At 41.6% G+C, this 15513-nt stretch overlaps 1 protein-coding gene across 2 annotated transcripts in view; it reads right to left on the bottom strand.

Annotated features, from left to right (window-relative positions):
- The window catches only part of CHD6 (chromodomain helicase DNA binding protein 6), a 109562-nt gene that overhangs the window by 21051 nt on the left and 72998 nt on the right, over positions 1–15513 (bottom strand). Inside the window, exons 25-30 of one of the 2 annotated variants that reach the window (XM_063297252.1) lie at positions 13474–13603; positions 11293–11353; positions 10820–10871; positions 9625–9844; positions 4157–4365; positions 1714–3300 (exon numbers count right to left, since the gene is read on the bottom strand). In XM_063297252.1, coding sequence (XP_063153322.1) covers positions 1714–3300; positions 4157–4365; positions 9625–9844; positions 10820–10871; positions 11293–11353; positions 13474–13603 — 2259 coding nt within the window. Of the gene's footprint in view, positions 1–1713; positions 3301–4156; positions 4366–9624; positions 9845–10819; positions 10875–11292; positions 11354–13473; positions 13604–15513 lie in introns of both variants that reach the window. The other variant, XM_063297251.1, reaches the window with a different exon arrangement.

Genomic DNA, 15513 nt, shown 5'->3' on the forward strand with positions numbered 1-15513 from the left:
GTCAGTTATTTGGCCACAGTACCAGAAGACATGTTTGGTGAAAACCGAAGATAGCATTTCACCAGAAGAACCTGATACCAGCTGTAAAGTACGGTGGTGGAAATGTGGTGGTTTGGAGCTACTTTGCCACATTGGGGCCTGGGCAGCTCACCATCATAGAATCCACTAGGAATTCTTCCTTGTACTAGAGGGTGCTTGAGGATAATGGGAGACTGTCAGAAGCCTGAAGCTCAACCAAAAGTGGACCTTGCAACATGGCAATGATCCTAAACATTCCAGTAAATCCACCAAGGAATGGCTGGGAAAAAAAAAAGAAATGGAGGGTTCTGGAATGGCCAATCAAAGCCATCGAGATGCTGTAGGATTATTTGAAACAGGCTGTGCATGCAAAAAAAACCCCCTCAAACATCACACAGATGAAAAAATTCTGCATAGAGGAGTGGGAAAAAATTCCTCCCAGTTGAAGTCAGAGACGGTAGACAGTTACAAGAAACACCTACTTGAAGGTGTTTCTGCCAAAGGGGGCAACACAAGATTCTAGAGCCAAAGGTTTAATTATTATTATTATTAATAATAATATTAGCTACAACAACTTATTAAACTTGTATATCATCCAACTCTCAACAACTCTGGGCGGCTCACAGCAATCAAACAAAGAAATTACAATAAAATCAATAAAAGATAAAAGATAAAGATAAAGATAAAAGATGGCAAGCACGACAGACCAGATGGAATGAAGTGGGGTATCACTCTCCCTCACCAATGGCTTGGGTGAAGAGCTAGGTCTTCAAGGCTCTTCTAAACAACAGCAGAGTGGGAGCCATCCAGATCATAGAGGGGACCTTGTTCCAGAGGACACGTACTGCTACAGAGAAGGTGCGCTTCTGAGGTACCAATAGAGGACACTGTTTAATTGAAAGAACCCAGAGTGCGCCAACCCTGCAGGATCAAATCAGCCAGGCAGATGCTATGGGAGACAGGCAGTCTCTATGCACACAGGGCTTTGTATTTACTTACTTTTTCCACAGAAGGAAATGGCATTATCTGTTAATTTTTGTTGAATAAATGACTGCAAAGTCAATTTTCCATACTATTTTTGTTCAATTACATCACCTTTATTTTTATATATTGTTTGAATGAAGATCAAAATATTTACGTGGCCACAAATGTTAAAAAATTAAAAAAAACTACATGCACTTAACTTTTTTACATGACTGCTTTAACTAGAGTTATAGTAATTAATTAGCAGTCACAGTGACATGGTTTTCTCAACCTTTTTAAGATGAAGTAGAAAACTCCTTCTACTTGACTCTAATTTTTTTGTTTTAGATCATTTTAAATAAAAATAAATAAATGGGAAGCTGGCATGCCTGAAAGCAAAGTACCAACCTGTAGCATCATCTTTATTGATATGAACATTACTAGCCCAATATATGCCCAAATATATTCTTAGAAAAGTTTTGAACAGTTGCACCCTGATGCATTATTTAGAAATGTGCCCAGAAAAAAAGACAAAAGTAAACTGGGAGTGGTAAACAGCATTCTGGTTTCATTGACAGGGTGCTAGAGCAGATGGCAGGGATCTACTTCATTAGTTGGTGTTTTCTGGGTAAGTAAATAGGTATTTGAATTACATCATTTCAATTAGCCATTTATTACCACACATATATACAAAAACATAACTAATTGAGATATATCTTCACAACATTCTACCTTGATTTTGACTGATTCCATCCCTCTTCTCTAGATCTTGGTGCTCACACTCTTCTTCCCTCTTTATTTCATTCTCATAAAGAGGTTGAACAACAGAACTATCCCTCTTCTCCTCAGTATCATCTCCCCAGAGGTCTGCTTCCATGCAAACAGGATGTGACTTAAGGAGCTCCACTTGAATTGCTGAAGCCTGGCTTCTTTCAGAGTGGTGGTAGTGGTGGTGGCAGGTCTGAATCTCCTGCAAGCCTGGAGTTTGTTCCTCAAGGCTTTCACATTCAGCTTGATCATCCTCACCCATCCCAGGTTCACTATCACATTTGGATGCTGCCTGCTCACTTGAGATTGATTCAACCAGTACCTTATTCCTTTCCCCCATGAATGCATCCAGAGTGGTGAGAATACATGAACTGTGTTTCTGCTCCTCCTGTGTGCTATATTTGGCTTCTCCACTATCTTCCACAATGTCAGTTGCTGTCTCCAGATGATCTTCCTCTTCATCTTCCTCTTCCTCCTCCTCTTCTTCCTCCTCACTATGGCTTTGACTCTGCATTAATTTCTCCTCCAAACCCTTTTTGTGCAATAAGCCCATCAATCTCTTCTCAGGTTTTACTTTGATATCAAAGTTACGAAGACTGGGACCATAGACTCCTATACTCAGGACACCCTCCATACCATCTCTTTCAAATGGAACTGCTTTTGGGCTAGTATACCGATTTTCTGTATGCTGAAGGGCGTTACAGTTTTCCTGAACAAAACTCTCAGAAGGCTTTGTCTCCTTCTCTGAAAGCTCCTGTCCTGTACTCTGATTTTCCAACTGATCACTGCCAAACTGCAAATGATCCAAGTAGGTGGATTCTCGTATGGTCTCAGCATCACAGCTGGAGAGGTCTTCATCCCCATCTGTTTTGCCCTCTGCCATTTTGGTAGCATTGCTGCTGATGTCTGTGCAGCTAGGGCTGTCACGAGCAAAAGAACTGTGCTCACTGTTGCAGGCCTTTTCATCATACATCATGCACGTCAAAGAGTCAGGCAAAGAACTCTCATCATAGTTAATGGAAATCATACTCCGGACTTTAGACATGAAATTTTCACAGCTGCCATCCTGAGAGGTGTTTTCTGCCTGCAAAAGATCATTCCCTGAGTTAATTAGCTTAACACAGTTATCTGTTTCTGCCTCTGCTGATGCCTGCTTTCTTTCTGCTTGATTATACAAAGGGGAGTAATATAGTTTAGAATTTGCTTGGTGGTGACAGCATAAGTGTTCTTCTCCAAGGATCCCTGTCCTTTTATTTTGAGCATAGTTTCTGTAGGCATCCAGAAACGACAACTGGGGATCATTCATTATATAATAGTCCGTGCGATTCAGCCCATGCTTAGCTGTACCAATTAGCAGGTCCCGATCATGTTTGCCACACTCCCACCACACAGGGAGGTATAGGCTTGGACGGCAAAGTTTGAGCCTTTCATGTAACTGTGGACACCTCAGCACTTGCTCGCGGACCTTCCGTAGGAGTTCAATTCGATACAGCGTCCTTGCAGCACGCTCCTCTGTGATTGGTTCCACATAAATACTGGGATCTGTTGGGCCTACAGATATAGAATAGAAAGAAAGAATAGATAAAACCAAAATATGAGAGAGAGAGAGAGAGAGAGAGAGACTGCAGCAGAATAGTTTTAAATTAAAATCAAGGTGCTGCTAATGACGCAGGTGTTCAGAGCTATGGCGTAAGATGACAGTGAGGAAAAAATCTCAGAAAAGGTAAGATAGCCTTACAGCCTGGGATGCCCTTGTGCCAGCTATGTATGGGATGCCCTTGTGCCAGCTAGTACAGTTCCTGCCAGCCTAGACAAAGAGAGGACTAACATCTGCCATGTATTGTTTTTGGAATGGTTTTGCCATGTGAAATCACTCAAGCCCCTATATAAATAAAAGGTTTCAGATAATTTTAAATATCAGATATATTTCATTTGTGAGATATATCACACTTCCTGCCAGGAGCACAAGGCACCACATTTGGGGATCTCCCCTTAATTTTATCTCCACGACAACAACCCCGTGAAGCAGGTCAGACTGAGAAAGAGTCACTGTCCCAGTGCGGTGAGTTTCCTTGAGTGAGGGTGGACCTGAACCTCTATCTCTTCAATCCTACTCCAACTCCTTAATGCCTCTCTTAATAATAAATGGTCTACTTGGATTTCAAAGCTTTCTATCTGAAGATGAGACTAAACTGGAATCCTTGAAATGGATGGATAGTATATTTACAGCAAAAAAGAGAAACACTTCGAGGACTAAAGATACTCAGAAGTTATGATAGGTTAGGAGAAGAACTGGGAATAAAGAATGGAATGGAATAGTTGAAATCTTAAAAAGGATGCACTCCACAGCAAGCCTTGATTACAAACTCTGACTTTAATTTAAAGCCCTTGAATGGTTCTCACTCACCATCATCTTTCCAGTGGGGCAGCCGACAGACATTTCTACACATAGCAACGAAGTTGTAGAAATATTTTTCTAAACTTTCATCAGTTTTCTTCTCCAAACGTGAAATGGATCGGAATTGGGTCCAATCAAATACCTTCTTTTCTGGCTCATAAATGACCCCAAATGAGGAGACAGTGCGATAGAAATCTGCTTGCTCTCTTCTGGTCCATCTGAAGAACACATGAGGAATACAAATAAATATATAAAACTTGCATCTTCATCCCAGTGTTGTTGTTGTTGTTGTTATTTAAATGTATATACCACCCCACTCCCAGCGACTCTTCTATGTTTGCCGTTGGGAATTAATTTTGGCTATGTAAGAAGTCCATCTATGTGTTGAAAACAGCTCAGTACTAACAGTTATGAAGAACACAGCCCTGTCAAAATCTATAGGGCAGTTTCTCAATATAATCTCAGTTTATTAAAATCTAAACACCAGGTTCTTCCCTTAAATACTAACCAGAAAGACATCTTGTACCTATTCCATATGACCATTTGTGTGCAGATATAGTTCGTTGTGTTTCATCCGCCTTTCTATGGACAGAGGAGGCGATACATTACTGAAGAAGAGCAAAATTTAGGGTTTTTTGTTTAACAAGCAGCAGTCACTTTGGCAACTAATGTTAAATAAATTAATAATCTCATCCAGTTCTGACATTCCTGTGGTTTCTTTTCAAATACATTTGTCTTCAAGATATGTGTCCTTTCAACACATTTATTGTATTACTAAAGGACAATGCTGTGGGAGAACCTATCGCTTGGTGCTGCTGAAAGAAGGTCCTCAGAATATCTCCAGGAAACAGTATCCAATACTCTGATCATATTCTTTCCTGAAGGGAAATCTAGAAAAGTTTGGAATATATACTGTTGTGTACCACTGTACGAAGGTGCAACAGAATCTTCTTACCCTGCCTAGAGAGGAGGAGCTGATTTGGGCCTACATGACTTAGATCCTTCTTTGCCAAATACAGTGGTGCTAAAAAGTTTGTGAACCCTTTTGAATTTTCAATTATTTCTGCATAATAAAATGTGATCTGTTCTCCACACAAGTTCTGAAACTAGATAAAGAGAACCCAATTAAATGAATAGTCAAAACATTATACTTGTTCATTGATTCATTGAGGGAAATGATCCAAAGCTACATATTTGTGTGTGGCAAAAGAATGTGAACCTCTAGAATTATCAGTTCATTTGAAGGGGAAACTAAGAATCAGGTATTTCAACTGTTGGGATGATAATCAGGCATGAGTGTGGGAGGTCCTGCCTTATTTAAAGAACAGAATTCTTGGTATTCACTATCAAAGTCTGATCTTCACAACACAGGTATGTAGAAGTGTGTCATGGCTCAAACAAAGGAGACTTCTGAGGACCTCCGAAAAACAGTTGTTGATGCTCACCAGGTTGGGAAAGGTTCCAAAACTGTTTCCAAAGAGTTTGGACTCCACCAGTTCATTGTCAGGCAGACTGTGTACAGATGGAGCCAATTCAACACTATGGTTACCTTCCCCAGGAGTGGTCAACCAACCAAGATCACCCCAAGAGTAAGGTGTGTAATACTCCAGGAGGTCTCAGAGAACCTCAGGGTAATGTCTACCACCATCAGGAGAACACTGAACAACAATGGTGTGCATGGCAGGGTTGCAAACAGAAAGCCACTACTCTCCAAAAAGAACATTGCTGCCTGACTACACTTTGTGAAAGACCATGTGGATAAGCCAGAAGGCTACTGAAAGTTCTGTGGATGAAACCAAAATAGAACTTTTTGGCTAGAATGAAAAGCATTATGCTTGGCAAAAGGCAAACACTACATTTCAGCCTAAGATCCTTACCCCAACTGTGAAACATGATGATAGCAATATCATGGTTTCGGCCTGCTTTGCTGCCTCTGGATCTACCAGATGGCTTGCTATCATTGGTGGAACTATGAATTCTGAATTGTACCAGCAACTTCTACAGGAAAATGTCAGGGTATCTGTCCGTGAACTGAAGATCAAGAGAAAGTGAGTCATGCAGCAAGACAAGGACCCAAAACACACAAGTCATATGACCAAAGAATGGTTAAGCAGAAGAAAGTTAATATTTTAGAACGGCCAAGTCAAAGTCCTGGCCTTAATCCTACAGAACTGTTATGGAAGGACCTGAAGTGGGCAGTTCATGTGAGGAAGTCCATCAACATCCCTGAGTTGAAGCTGTTTTGTAAGGAGGAATGTGCTAAAATTCTTCTAAGCCAATGTGCAAGACTGATAACAGTTATTGGAAATGTTTAGTTGTAGTTATTGCTGACCAAGTGGGGCACAACAGTTACTGAAAGCAAAGGTTCACCTACTTTTGCCACACACAAATATGTAGGTTTGGATCATTTTCCTCAACAAATAAATGAACAAGTTTTGACCCATTTAATTGGTTCTCTTTATCTAGCTTTAGGACTTGTGTAGAGAACAGATCATGTTTTAGGTCATATTTATGCAGAAATACTGAAAATTCAAAAGCGTTCACAGACTTTTAAACATGATCTTTGGGCTTCCATTAAGTTTTGGAGCTAAAAAGATGGGGAAGATCACAATGTAACTGTTCAAATAATCTATCCTATGTTTGCAACTTCAGCAAAGGATTGTTACCTTGTCGTGGTGCTGGAGCTTGAGCACCTCAATGACGCCATGAGCTAAACCGTGAAGGGCCAGCCAAGACAGGAAGGTCATGACAGAGAGGCCAAACTAAATGTGATCCCTGGGGAAGGTAATGGCGACCCACCCCAGTATTCTTGCCGTGAAAACTAAATGGATCAGTACAACCAGAGATATGTCGGTATACCATCGGAAGATGGTCAAAATGCTACTGGGGAGGAACAGAGGATGAGTTCAACTAGCCCCAGATGTGATGATGCAGCTAGCTCAAAGCCGAAAGGACGGCTAGCGGCCGACGGTGCTGGTGGTGAACGGCGAATCCGATGTTCTAAGGATCAACATACCATTGGAACCTGGAATGTATGATCTATGAGCCAGGGCAAATTGGATGTGGTTATTGGTGAGATGTCAAGATTAAACATAGACATTTTGGGCATCAGTGAACTGAAATGGACTGGAATGGGCCACTTCACAACAGATGACTACCAGATCTACTACTGTGGACAAGAGGAGGCGGCAACAGAATACATCCCAAAGAAAGAGAAAACCAAGAAGGCAAAATGGCTGTCTGCTGAGACACTAGAAGTAGCCCAAGAAAGAAGGAAAGCAAAAGGCAACAGTGATAGGGGGAGATATGCCCAATTAAATGCAAAATTCCAGAGGTTAGCCAGAAGAGATAAGGAATTATTTTTAAACAAGCAATGCGCGGAAATGGAAGAAGACAATAGAATAGGAAGGACAAGAGACCTCTTCCAGAAAATTAGAAACATCGGAGGTAAATTCCAGGCAAAAATGGGTATGATCAAAAACAAAGATGGCAAGGACCTAACAGAAGAAGAAGAGATCAAGAAAAGGTGGCAAGAATATACGGAAGACCTGTATAGGAAGGATAACAATATCGGGGATAGCTTTGACGGTGTGGTCAGTGAGCTGGAGCCAGACATCCTGAAGAGTGAGGTTGAATGGGCCTTAAGCATTGCTAATAACAAGGCAGCAGGAGACAACAGCATCCCAGCTGAACTGTTCAAAATCTTGCAAGATGATGCTGTCAAGGTAATGCATGCTATATGTCAGCAAATTTGGAAAACACAAGAATGGCCATCAGATTGGAAAAAATCAACTTATATCCCCATACCAAAAAAGAGAAACACGAAAGAATGTTCAAACTATCGAACAGTGGCACTCATCTCACATGCTAGTAAGGTAATGCGCAAGATCCTGCAAGGTAGACTTCAGCAATTCATGGAGTGAGAATTGCCAGATGTACAAGCTGGGTTTAGAAAAGGCAGAGGAACTAGGGACCAAATTGCCAATATCCACTGGTAATGGAAAAAGCCAGGGAGTTTCAGAAAAAGATCTATTTCTGTTTTATTGACTATTCTAAAGCCTTTGACTGTGTGGAACATAACAAACTGTGGCAAGTTCTTAGTGGTATGGGGATACCAAGTCATCTTGTCTGCCTCCTGAAGAATCTGTATAACGACCAAGTAGCAACAGTAAGAACAGACCAGGGAACAACGGACTGGTTTAAGATTGGGAAAGGAGTACGACAGGGTTGTATACTCTCACCCTACCTATTCAACTTGTATGCAGAACACATCATGCGACAAGCTGGGCTTGAGGAATCCAAGGCTGGAGTTAAAATTGCTGGAAGAAACATTAACAATCTCAGATATGCAGATGATACCACTTTGATGGCTGAAAGCGAAGAGGAACTGAGGAGCCTTATGATGAAGGTGGAGAAGGAAGTGCAAAAGCTGGCTTGCAGCTAAACCTCAACAAAACCAAGATTATGGCACCCAGCTTGATTGATAACTAGCAAATAGAGGGAGAAAACGTAGAGGCAGTGAAAGACTTTGTATTTCCAGGTGCAAAGATTACTGCAGATGCTGACTGCAGTCAGGAAATCAGAAGATGCTTAATCCTTGGGAGAAGCGCAATGACAAATCTTGATAAAATAGTTAAGAGCAGAGATATCACACTGACAACAAAGGTCCGCATAGTTAAAGCAATGGTGTTCCCCGTAGTAACATATGGCTGTGCAAGCTGGACCATAAGGAAGGCTGAGCGAAGGAAGATCGATGCTTTGGAACTGTGGTGTTGGAGGAAAATTCTGAGAGTGCCTTGGACTGCAAGAAGATCAAACCAGTCCATCCTCCAGGAAATAAAGCCAGACTGCTCACTTGAGGGAATGATATTAAAGGCAAAACTGAAATACTTTGGCCACATAATGAGAAGACAGGACACCCTGGAGAAGATGCTGATGCTAGGGAGAGGGGAAGGCAAAAGGAAGAGGGGCCGACCAAGGGCAAGATGGATGGATGATATTCTAGAGGTGACGGACCCGTCCCTGGGGGAGCTGGGGGTGTTGACCGACAGGAAGCTCTGGCGTGGGCTGGTCCATGAAGTCACGAAGAGTCGGAAGCGACTGAACAACAAACAACAACGACACGTTACAAGTTCAAAACTGGGAGGAAGGCTGGCTATTCCTAATACTTACCAGAAAGTGACATCATACTGATCACAGCAAGCATATTTATTGAAATACTGCAGGATTTCTTTCCTAGGGCAGCCTACATTGGCTTTTACATTATACCAGAATCTAAAGTCAAAATATAGGTCTGAATGTCTAGTTATACAGTAGTATCTGCATGTCTATAATCAAAATGACAACCCATAGGATAGGGACCAGTTACTCTGCTTAAGGAGAGGTTCTCAGTGGTTTTTGCCCATTTATTAAAAAAAAAACAGGATTAGCACTATCCAAATAAGCTTAAGGCTGATTTTTACAGTTTACTTTGTTACCTTTTTTGCATTTCATTGTTTATAGGGTCCATTTCATTGGCTCTCCTAATCATTTCCTCTTGGAGCCAATAGCCATGATTACAGGGTCCAATAACATCAGCTCTAGATGGCAGTTCTTTGCGGTTGCAGCGCTGATAGACAGTGACAAGACGCCGAAGTCTGGCTGTGAGGGCAGATGACACAGGCCAGCTGGATTTGTCTGGGTCAGAGCCATCCTGGGCTTCAAACATCAGCAAGGTTATTAGTATTTAATACATCTCTGCAGAATCCTTCCACTCACATCCTCCATTCACTTACATATATTGGAACATACATCCTGATGCCACACATTCTTATGAACTGAACTCTGATTTACTCAATTAGCCCAATTTTCTGAATTCACATGACACACAGAACTATAACTAACTGGCTGAGTTTGCACAAGCTAAAATATGCTTCATTTATTTGTTGCTCGGTATGTCTTGAAGACAAAATCACCCTTTTCAGTGATCCTCAGTCCTATGGTTGTGACAGGCACGCACATCTCTTTGAGTCCTTCAGTGTTCAAACATTCTTTAACAAAAGGAGCAGTTCTGAAATGAAGTCAGTTATCCAGAGAGGTGATAATCTCTCCTTTGCTACAAATGTTCAAGTGGGGACTATGCAGCCATCTCTTGTGGATGATTTCTCTTAGCGGTTAGACTTGATAGCCTAAAACAAATGCCTCCATCCTACAATTCCATTATTTTATTTTGCTCTACTCATCTCATACCTTTGAGAAATATAGTAACAAAAAATATGAAGGTGCATGATAAAAAAGCACACAGACAGGCATGCTTAAATGGAATAAAGCAAGCTTGATCTTAAATTGCTAACAACTTTGCAAACAACCTAATAACATGGCCAGCTGAAGCCAGCTGTATACCACTCACAGGTTTTCCCACGCCATCTGCTCTAAGCCATTTTTAAGTATTCAGAGGAAAGAGGAATGAAAGCATTTGATGCCACAGCTAACATTTAGAGAAATATGTCTCCAAATTAATATATCAAATATTATTGAAATTTTCCAGAAGCATAATGATATTATTTAAATTATGTTTTCTATGGTAGACTTTTAAAAATATAGATTGGACTTACTCTAGAAAGGCTAACAAACTACTATCTGAGCCAATAATTTTAATTTTATTCTAAGGAACATTCAGATGCACAGCCTCACCTGCCACACTGTCATCCTTTTTCTCAGGAACTGGACCACAAGTATCAGAAGTCTGCTATGGAAAAACAAACTGCTATCAATAAAATGGAATTTAAATACCAGCTTCCAGGACAATATTTGAATACACAAAACATGTAATTAAGTAGGGACTGATAAATTATCTCATTTCTATAGACTAGAAATTTTGAGTAGGAATTCTAGGAAGTGCAATCTCAATTCCTTTAGGGAATGCAGGGCTGAGGAAACTGGCTACACCTCTTAAACTATACAAGAAGAAAACCAATCTATATCTCTTTCACTATTGTATGTGTGGCAAAGGCACAATTACAAATCCACTTGAAACACGTTTTTAAGTTCAGCGTGATCCAGAATAAAACTGTCAAAGATGATACTTGTTTTCTCAAACTGCAGAACACCTTTAAAGCAGAAAACAGCAGGTTGATTGAGCAATCCACCTACTGCCTTAGACTTACCTCCTGTTTCTGTAGTCCAGCAAGTCTATCTACATTGCCTTCTTCTTTGTCTGTATTTCCTCTGAAGAAAAGAATCCAACAGGAAGTTAATCTGTGGAAACTTTGCAAGTCAAAGTCATTCTGATAAAGCTCTTCAAACATAAGTATCACTGAGGCAATAACAGTGTTGGCTCTTTTACTTCTGCTATAGGTATACATCTGCTTTATACTAGAAATGTGTGTAACTTGTATGTAGCATAGCACTTATTACATCCCCATGTTTTTGCAGTCTTAATGTGACAGAAACACTAACAATTGTTCCTATTTAATTTTCAAAGATCATGGCTCTATATGTGTATGCAAAGCTCTAACCAAGTAGATGAAAAAGAGGAAAAATGGCGTAAAGGATATTTTACTATAACTGAGTCCCAACAGTATTTTAAGGGATACTTCTTTGTCAGAGGACTGAAAACAATGAAATAATATACATAAAATACATAAAACATATTACAAGTGTAAATAGAACACATATGCAATACATATTATAAAAGCTGAACCAGTAAGAACTATCTATGAAAAAGAAAGACAATATAAAGGGATAAGGCAGTACCCACAATTTTTTTTAAAAAAGGAAATAATGTAAAGCAGTTAAGACTAGATACATGAGAAAACAGTTAAATGAATCACACACACACACACAAACCCCTCCAAAACCCACAGTAAAGACACCAGTGTATGTTGTGTGCAAACTTGCAAACGAGTAAGCAGGTGCATGACACTTGAACTCAAATAAAGATTGGGAAATGTGACCCAAAAAACTAAGCATAAATAAAAAGGGGGTGGGAGAGAAATGTAACTAGTTTAATGTATTGTAACCATGTTGTTTTATTGATTTCTTCAGATCCTTGCTGAAGTGGTATGCCTTTGAAACACATTGGGACTCACTTATAATAAGGTTATCTTACATCAATGTTCCCCCTTTTCTATAAAATGTATCCTATGAAAGTAATTCCTTGAATATAAACTCCTAATACATATAATACAAATCAGGCCCATTCATCTACCAATTTACAACATCACTCTTAATATTTAGTGTCTAATTGTTGGTATCCTTCAAGCTCCTGTAATAACACTACCATTTAGGCTAGGCTAAAGGGTTGCCCATCAGCCCTCATTGCGTACATATACATATAGCCAAACACACAGAGAATTTACAGGGCCACCCAGCTGAGATGGAGAAGGACAACCTTTTTCTCACTCAACAAGGAGAAGCCTGAGGTTGGAACTGTTGGAAAAAAGGAGGGTTTTTTTCTCCTGCAATTCTGATAACAAGGGTTTTTCCAGCATTATAAGAATTATCCTCACATACATCCTCTCTCCTGCACAGAGTAGTAACTGCTCATAGGCAATTGGGGGAATGAAAGGCAGTAGCAATCGCAGAAGCAACCCATATACCCTCTCCTCATTTAGCAACCACAATCCATTCCTTAAATCGGAAGGAAACAGTCACTAAGTGAAACACGTGACAGAGAGACAGAGAGACACTGCAAAGATCACTGGTTGATGCTATCTCATTTAGATACAATTTTCTCGTACAGCTATGCTAGCGTTACTCTCACTCCAGCGTGTGTTGTTGTCCAGCACACAAAATGTGGTTGTAAGTATGCACATTGGTCAGAATTTTTTTTATTACCGTTCTATTTGCGAACAGCTGCTAAACAGGGTAACCGCTAAACATGGAGTGGCTGTATTGGCTTCATTCAGCATTGGGAAGAAGGGGGGGGGTGAGCAGGGTGATTAGATATGCTACTCTAAAACCAAGGTCATTGGTGATGGTGGCAACTAAAGGTGAAGCAGGAAAAGTAAAGTACTGGGAAGATTGATGGGTGAGCCAGTCAGGGCACAAGCCATGGAGAGGAGGAGAGGAGGGAGGGGAAGGCACACCAACCTTGCCCTACTTGTGCCATAAGATTCCCCTAGATTTTGTTTCAGCTCAAACCCAGAACAACCAAAATGTTGCAGGTTCTTGTGCTGCTGAACCACAGACGGCAGAACCTTTGAAATGCAATGTAGTTGTTTTGGGTTCAAGACAAAATATTTTCTGGTTTGTACATACCCCTAATTGCTAACTCTGTTTTAGAAGTACAGACTCAGAGGCAATTCTATTCCTATGGCAGTTATTCCTGCCCAGTCTGGGCTTACCGTTCTGGAGCATCCTGTACTCCATCAGTGACATTCTGCTCTGCAGACAGCAGCTTCTCATCCGGCATGCCCACTTTCTCAAGGAAGCACAGAGCTGGGTCAGCTCGCATTGCATTGTATCGTTCATAACCTAATAAAAGAATTTAAACAGTTCAGTATTGTTCTTCTGAACAACTTAAAGCCATACGACTACCCGCTTAGCAACCACATAAACAGCAAGCAATAGTAAGAGCAGAATGGCTGGACTCTTTATATGATTCATTGCTGTTTCTGAACAATTTAATGTATACTCTGCATAATTATAGGCAGACTGTATATGTAAATCTCCAAAACCTAAGGAAAATACAACAGGATTTCAAATATTCAGTGTTCAGCATAGTTCAGGCATTTTAAGGCAAGAAAACATATGAAAAATGATATTTAAAAGTATTTTTGAGATGCAGAGACATGTAACAGGTAGTCCTCGGTTAATGACGGTAATTGGGACCGGAATTTCTGTTGCTAAGCAATGTGGTCATAAAGCACCATGTCACGTGACCATATTGCTTAGCGACGGCAATCCCGGCAGTTCCCATTGCCGTTGTTAACCAAATCCCACTGGACATTAAGCGAGGAACCACCCCGACCCAAGTCATTCCCAGTTTGGTCCCTCCCAACCCTGAGCCTTGGTAACAGACTGCCTCTTCTGCCTCCTCCTGAACTACCCCCACCTACCTACCTCCCCCATCTCTGCCCTTCTGGCAACCTGCCTATCTGCTGCTGCCAGCTGCCCCCACTGCCCAGCCCTGCCCATCACTGCCACGCCCATCGCACTGCACCCCACTGTTGGACTGACCAGGACCTTCTTTCGCACCAGTGCAGCCAGGGCTTCTCTCGCACCCGCCCAGGGCCTCCGTTTGCACCTCACCCAGGGTCCCTGTTCATGCCCCACCTAGGGCCTCTGTTTGCATGCCAGTCAGGGCCACCATTCGTGCCTCACCCACGACCTTCTTTCACGAAAGAAGTTTGGTGCGTGAAAGAAGGCCCCAGCTAGAATTGTCCTTCTTTTGTGCCAGTACAGCCGAGGCCTTTTTTCACACACGTTTCTTTCGCTGGTGTGCAAAAGAAGATCCTGGCTGTTCCAGTGTCAGCCTTCCCAGGTAGCCCAGACAGGAAACATGACCAGATGAGCTACTTCTACTTTATTGTTAGGCTATATTAACAGAATCTTGCAAGTCTGAAAGTACAAATCTGCTGCCATCTCCTTTACAGCCCAAGAAACTTGAGAGGGTCCCTTCTGAGCTTCTTGCTCTGCCTACTATCTGTAATGGTTGCCTTATTCTGACATACTCAGCCTCATAAGCGGGTTCTTAATGAAAACTGATTTATTGAAAGAATAGTGTGCAAATACAAAGAAAGCTGAGAATGAGCAAAAGCGCGCCAAATACAAACTAAAAACCCTCGCTTCAAACCCGGTTCCGCCCTCGCTCCCGCTTAGCAACCACCCCCTCCCAGGTGTTAGCAACCGTTGACCACATCGGCCTGAGAAAGTAACCTTGAACACATTCCATAACCCAAACATACATTCCACAATTACAGTAAGGAGATTACAGCCTGGCACGGCTGGAAATCTCCACTCAGCAAACACGGATCAGGGAAGTGACATGCGAAACGTTACGATGTATTCAAAACATTGGAACGATGAACATGACACTATCCAGCTGCGGGTTATGCCCTCTCTTATCTGACTGTTCCCTAGGCAGCATCAATTTGCCCTGTCTCCCAAGCTCTTTCCCACATACCATTACATCTGGCACAAAAGAAGGACCCAGATAGAAGGAAGAAGGCAGCACAAAAGAAGGCAGCGTAAAAAAAGGCCCCTCCAGTACAGCAGTGGCATGCAGTGAGGCGGGCACTGTGCAGCAGGCAGGACCAGGCGATAGTGCCAGCTGGCAGCAGCAGGTAGGTGGGTGGCCAAAAAAGGTGGTCATAAATGTGGGTGGGCCGGAGTTGGCCCAAATTTTGTTCATGTGACCATGGAGGCACTGCAACAGCCAGAAG

The sequence above is a fragment of the Candoia aspera genome, chromosome 3, assembly GCF_035149785.1.
Source record: "Candoia aspera isolate rCanAsp1 chromosome 3, rCanAsp1.hap2, whole genome shotgun sequence".
Taxonomy (NCBI): Eukaryota; Metazoa; Chordata; class Lepidosauria; order Squamata; family Boidae; genus Candoia; species Candoia aspera.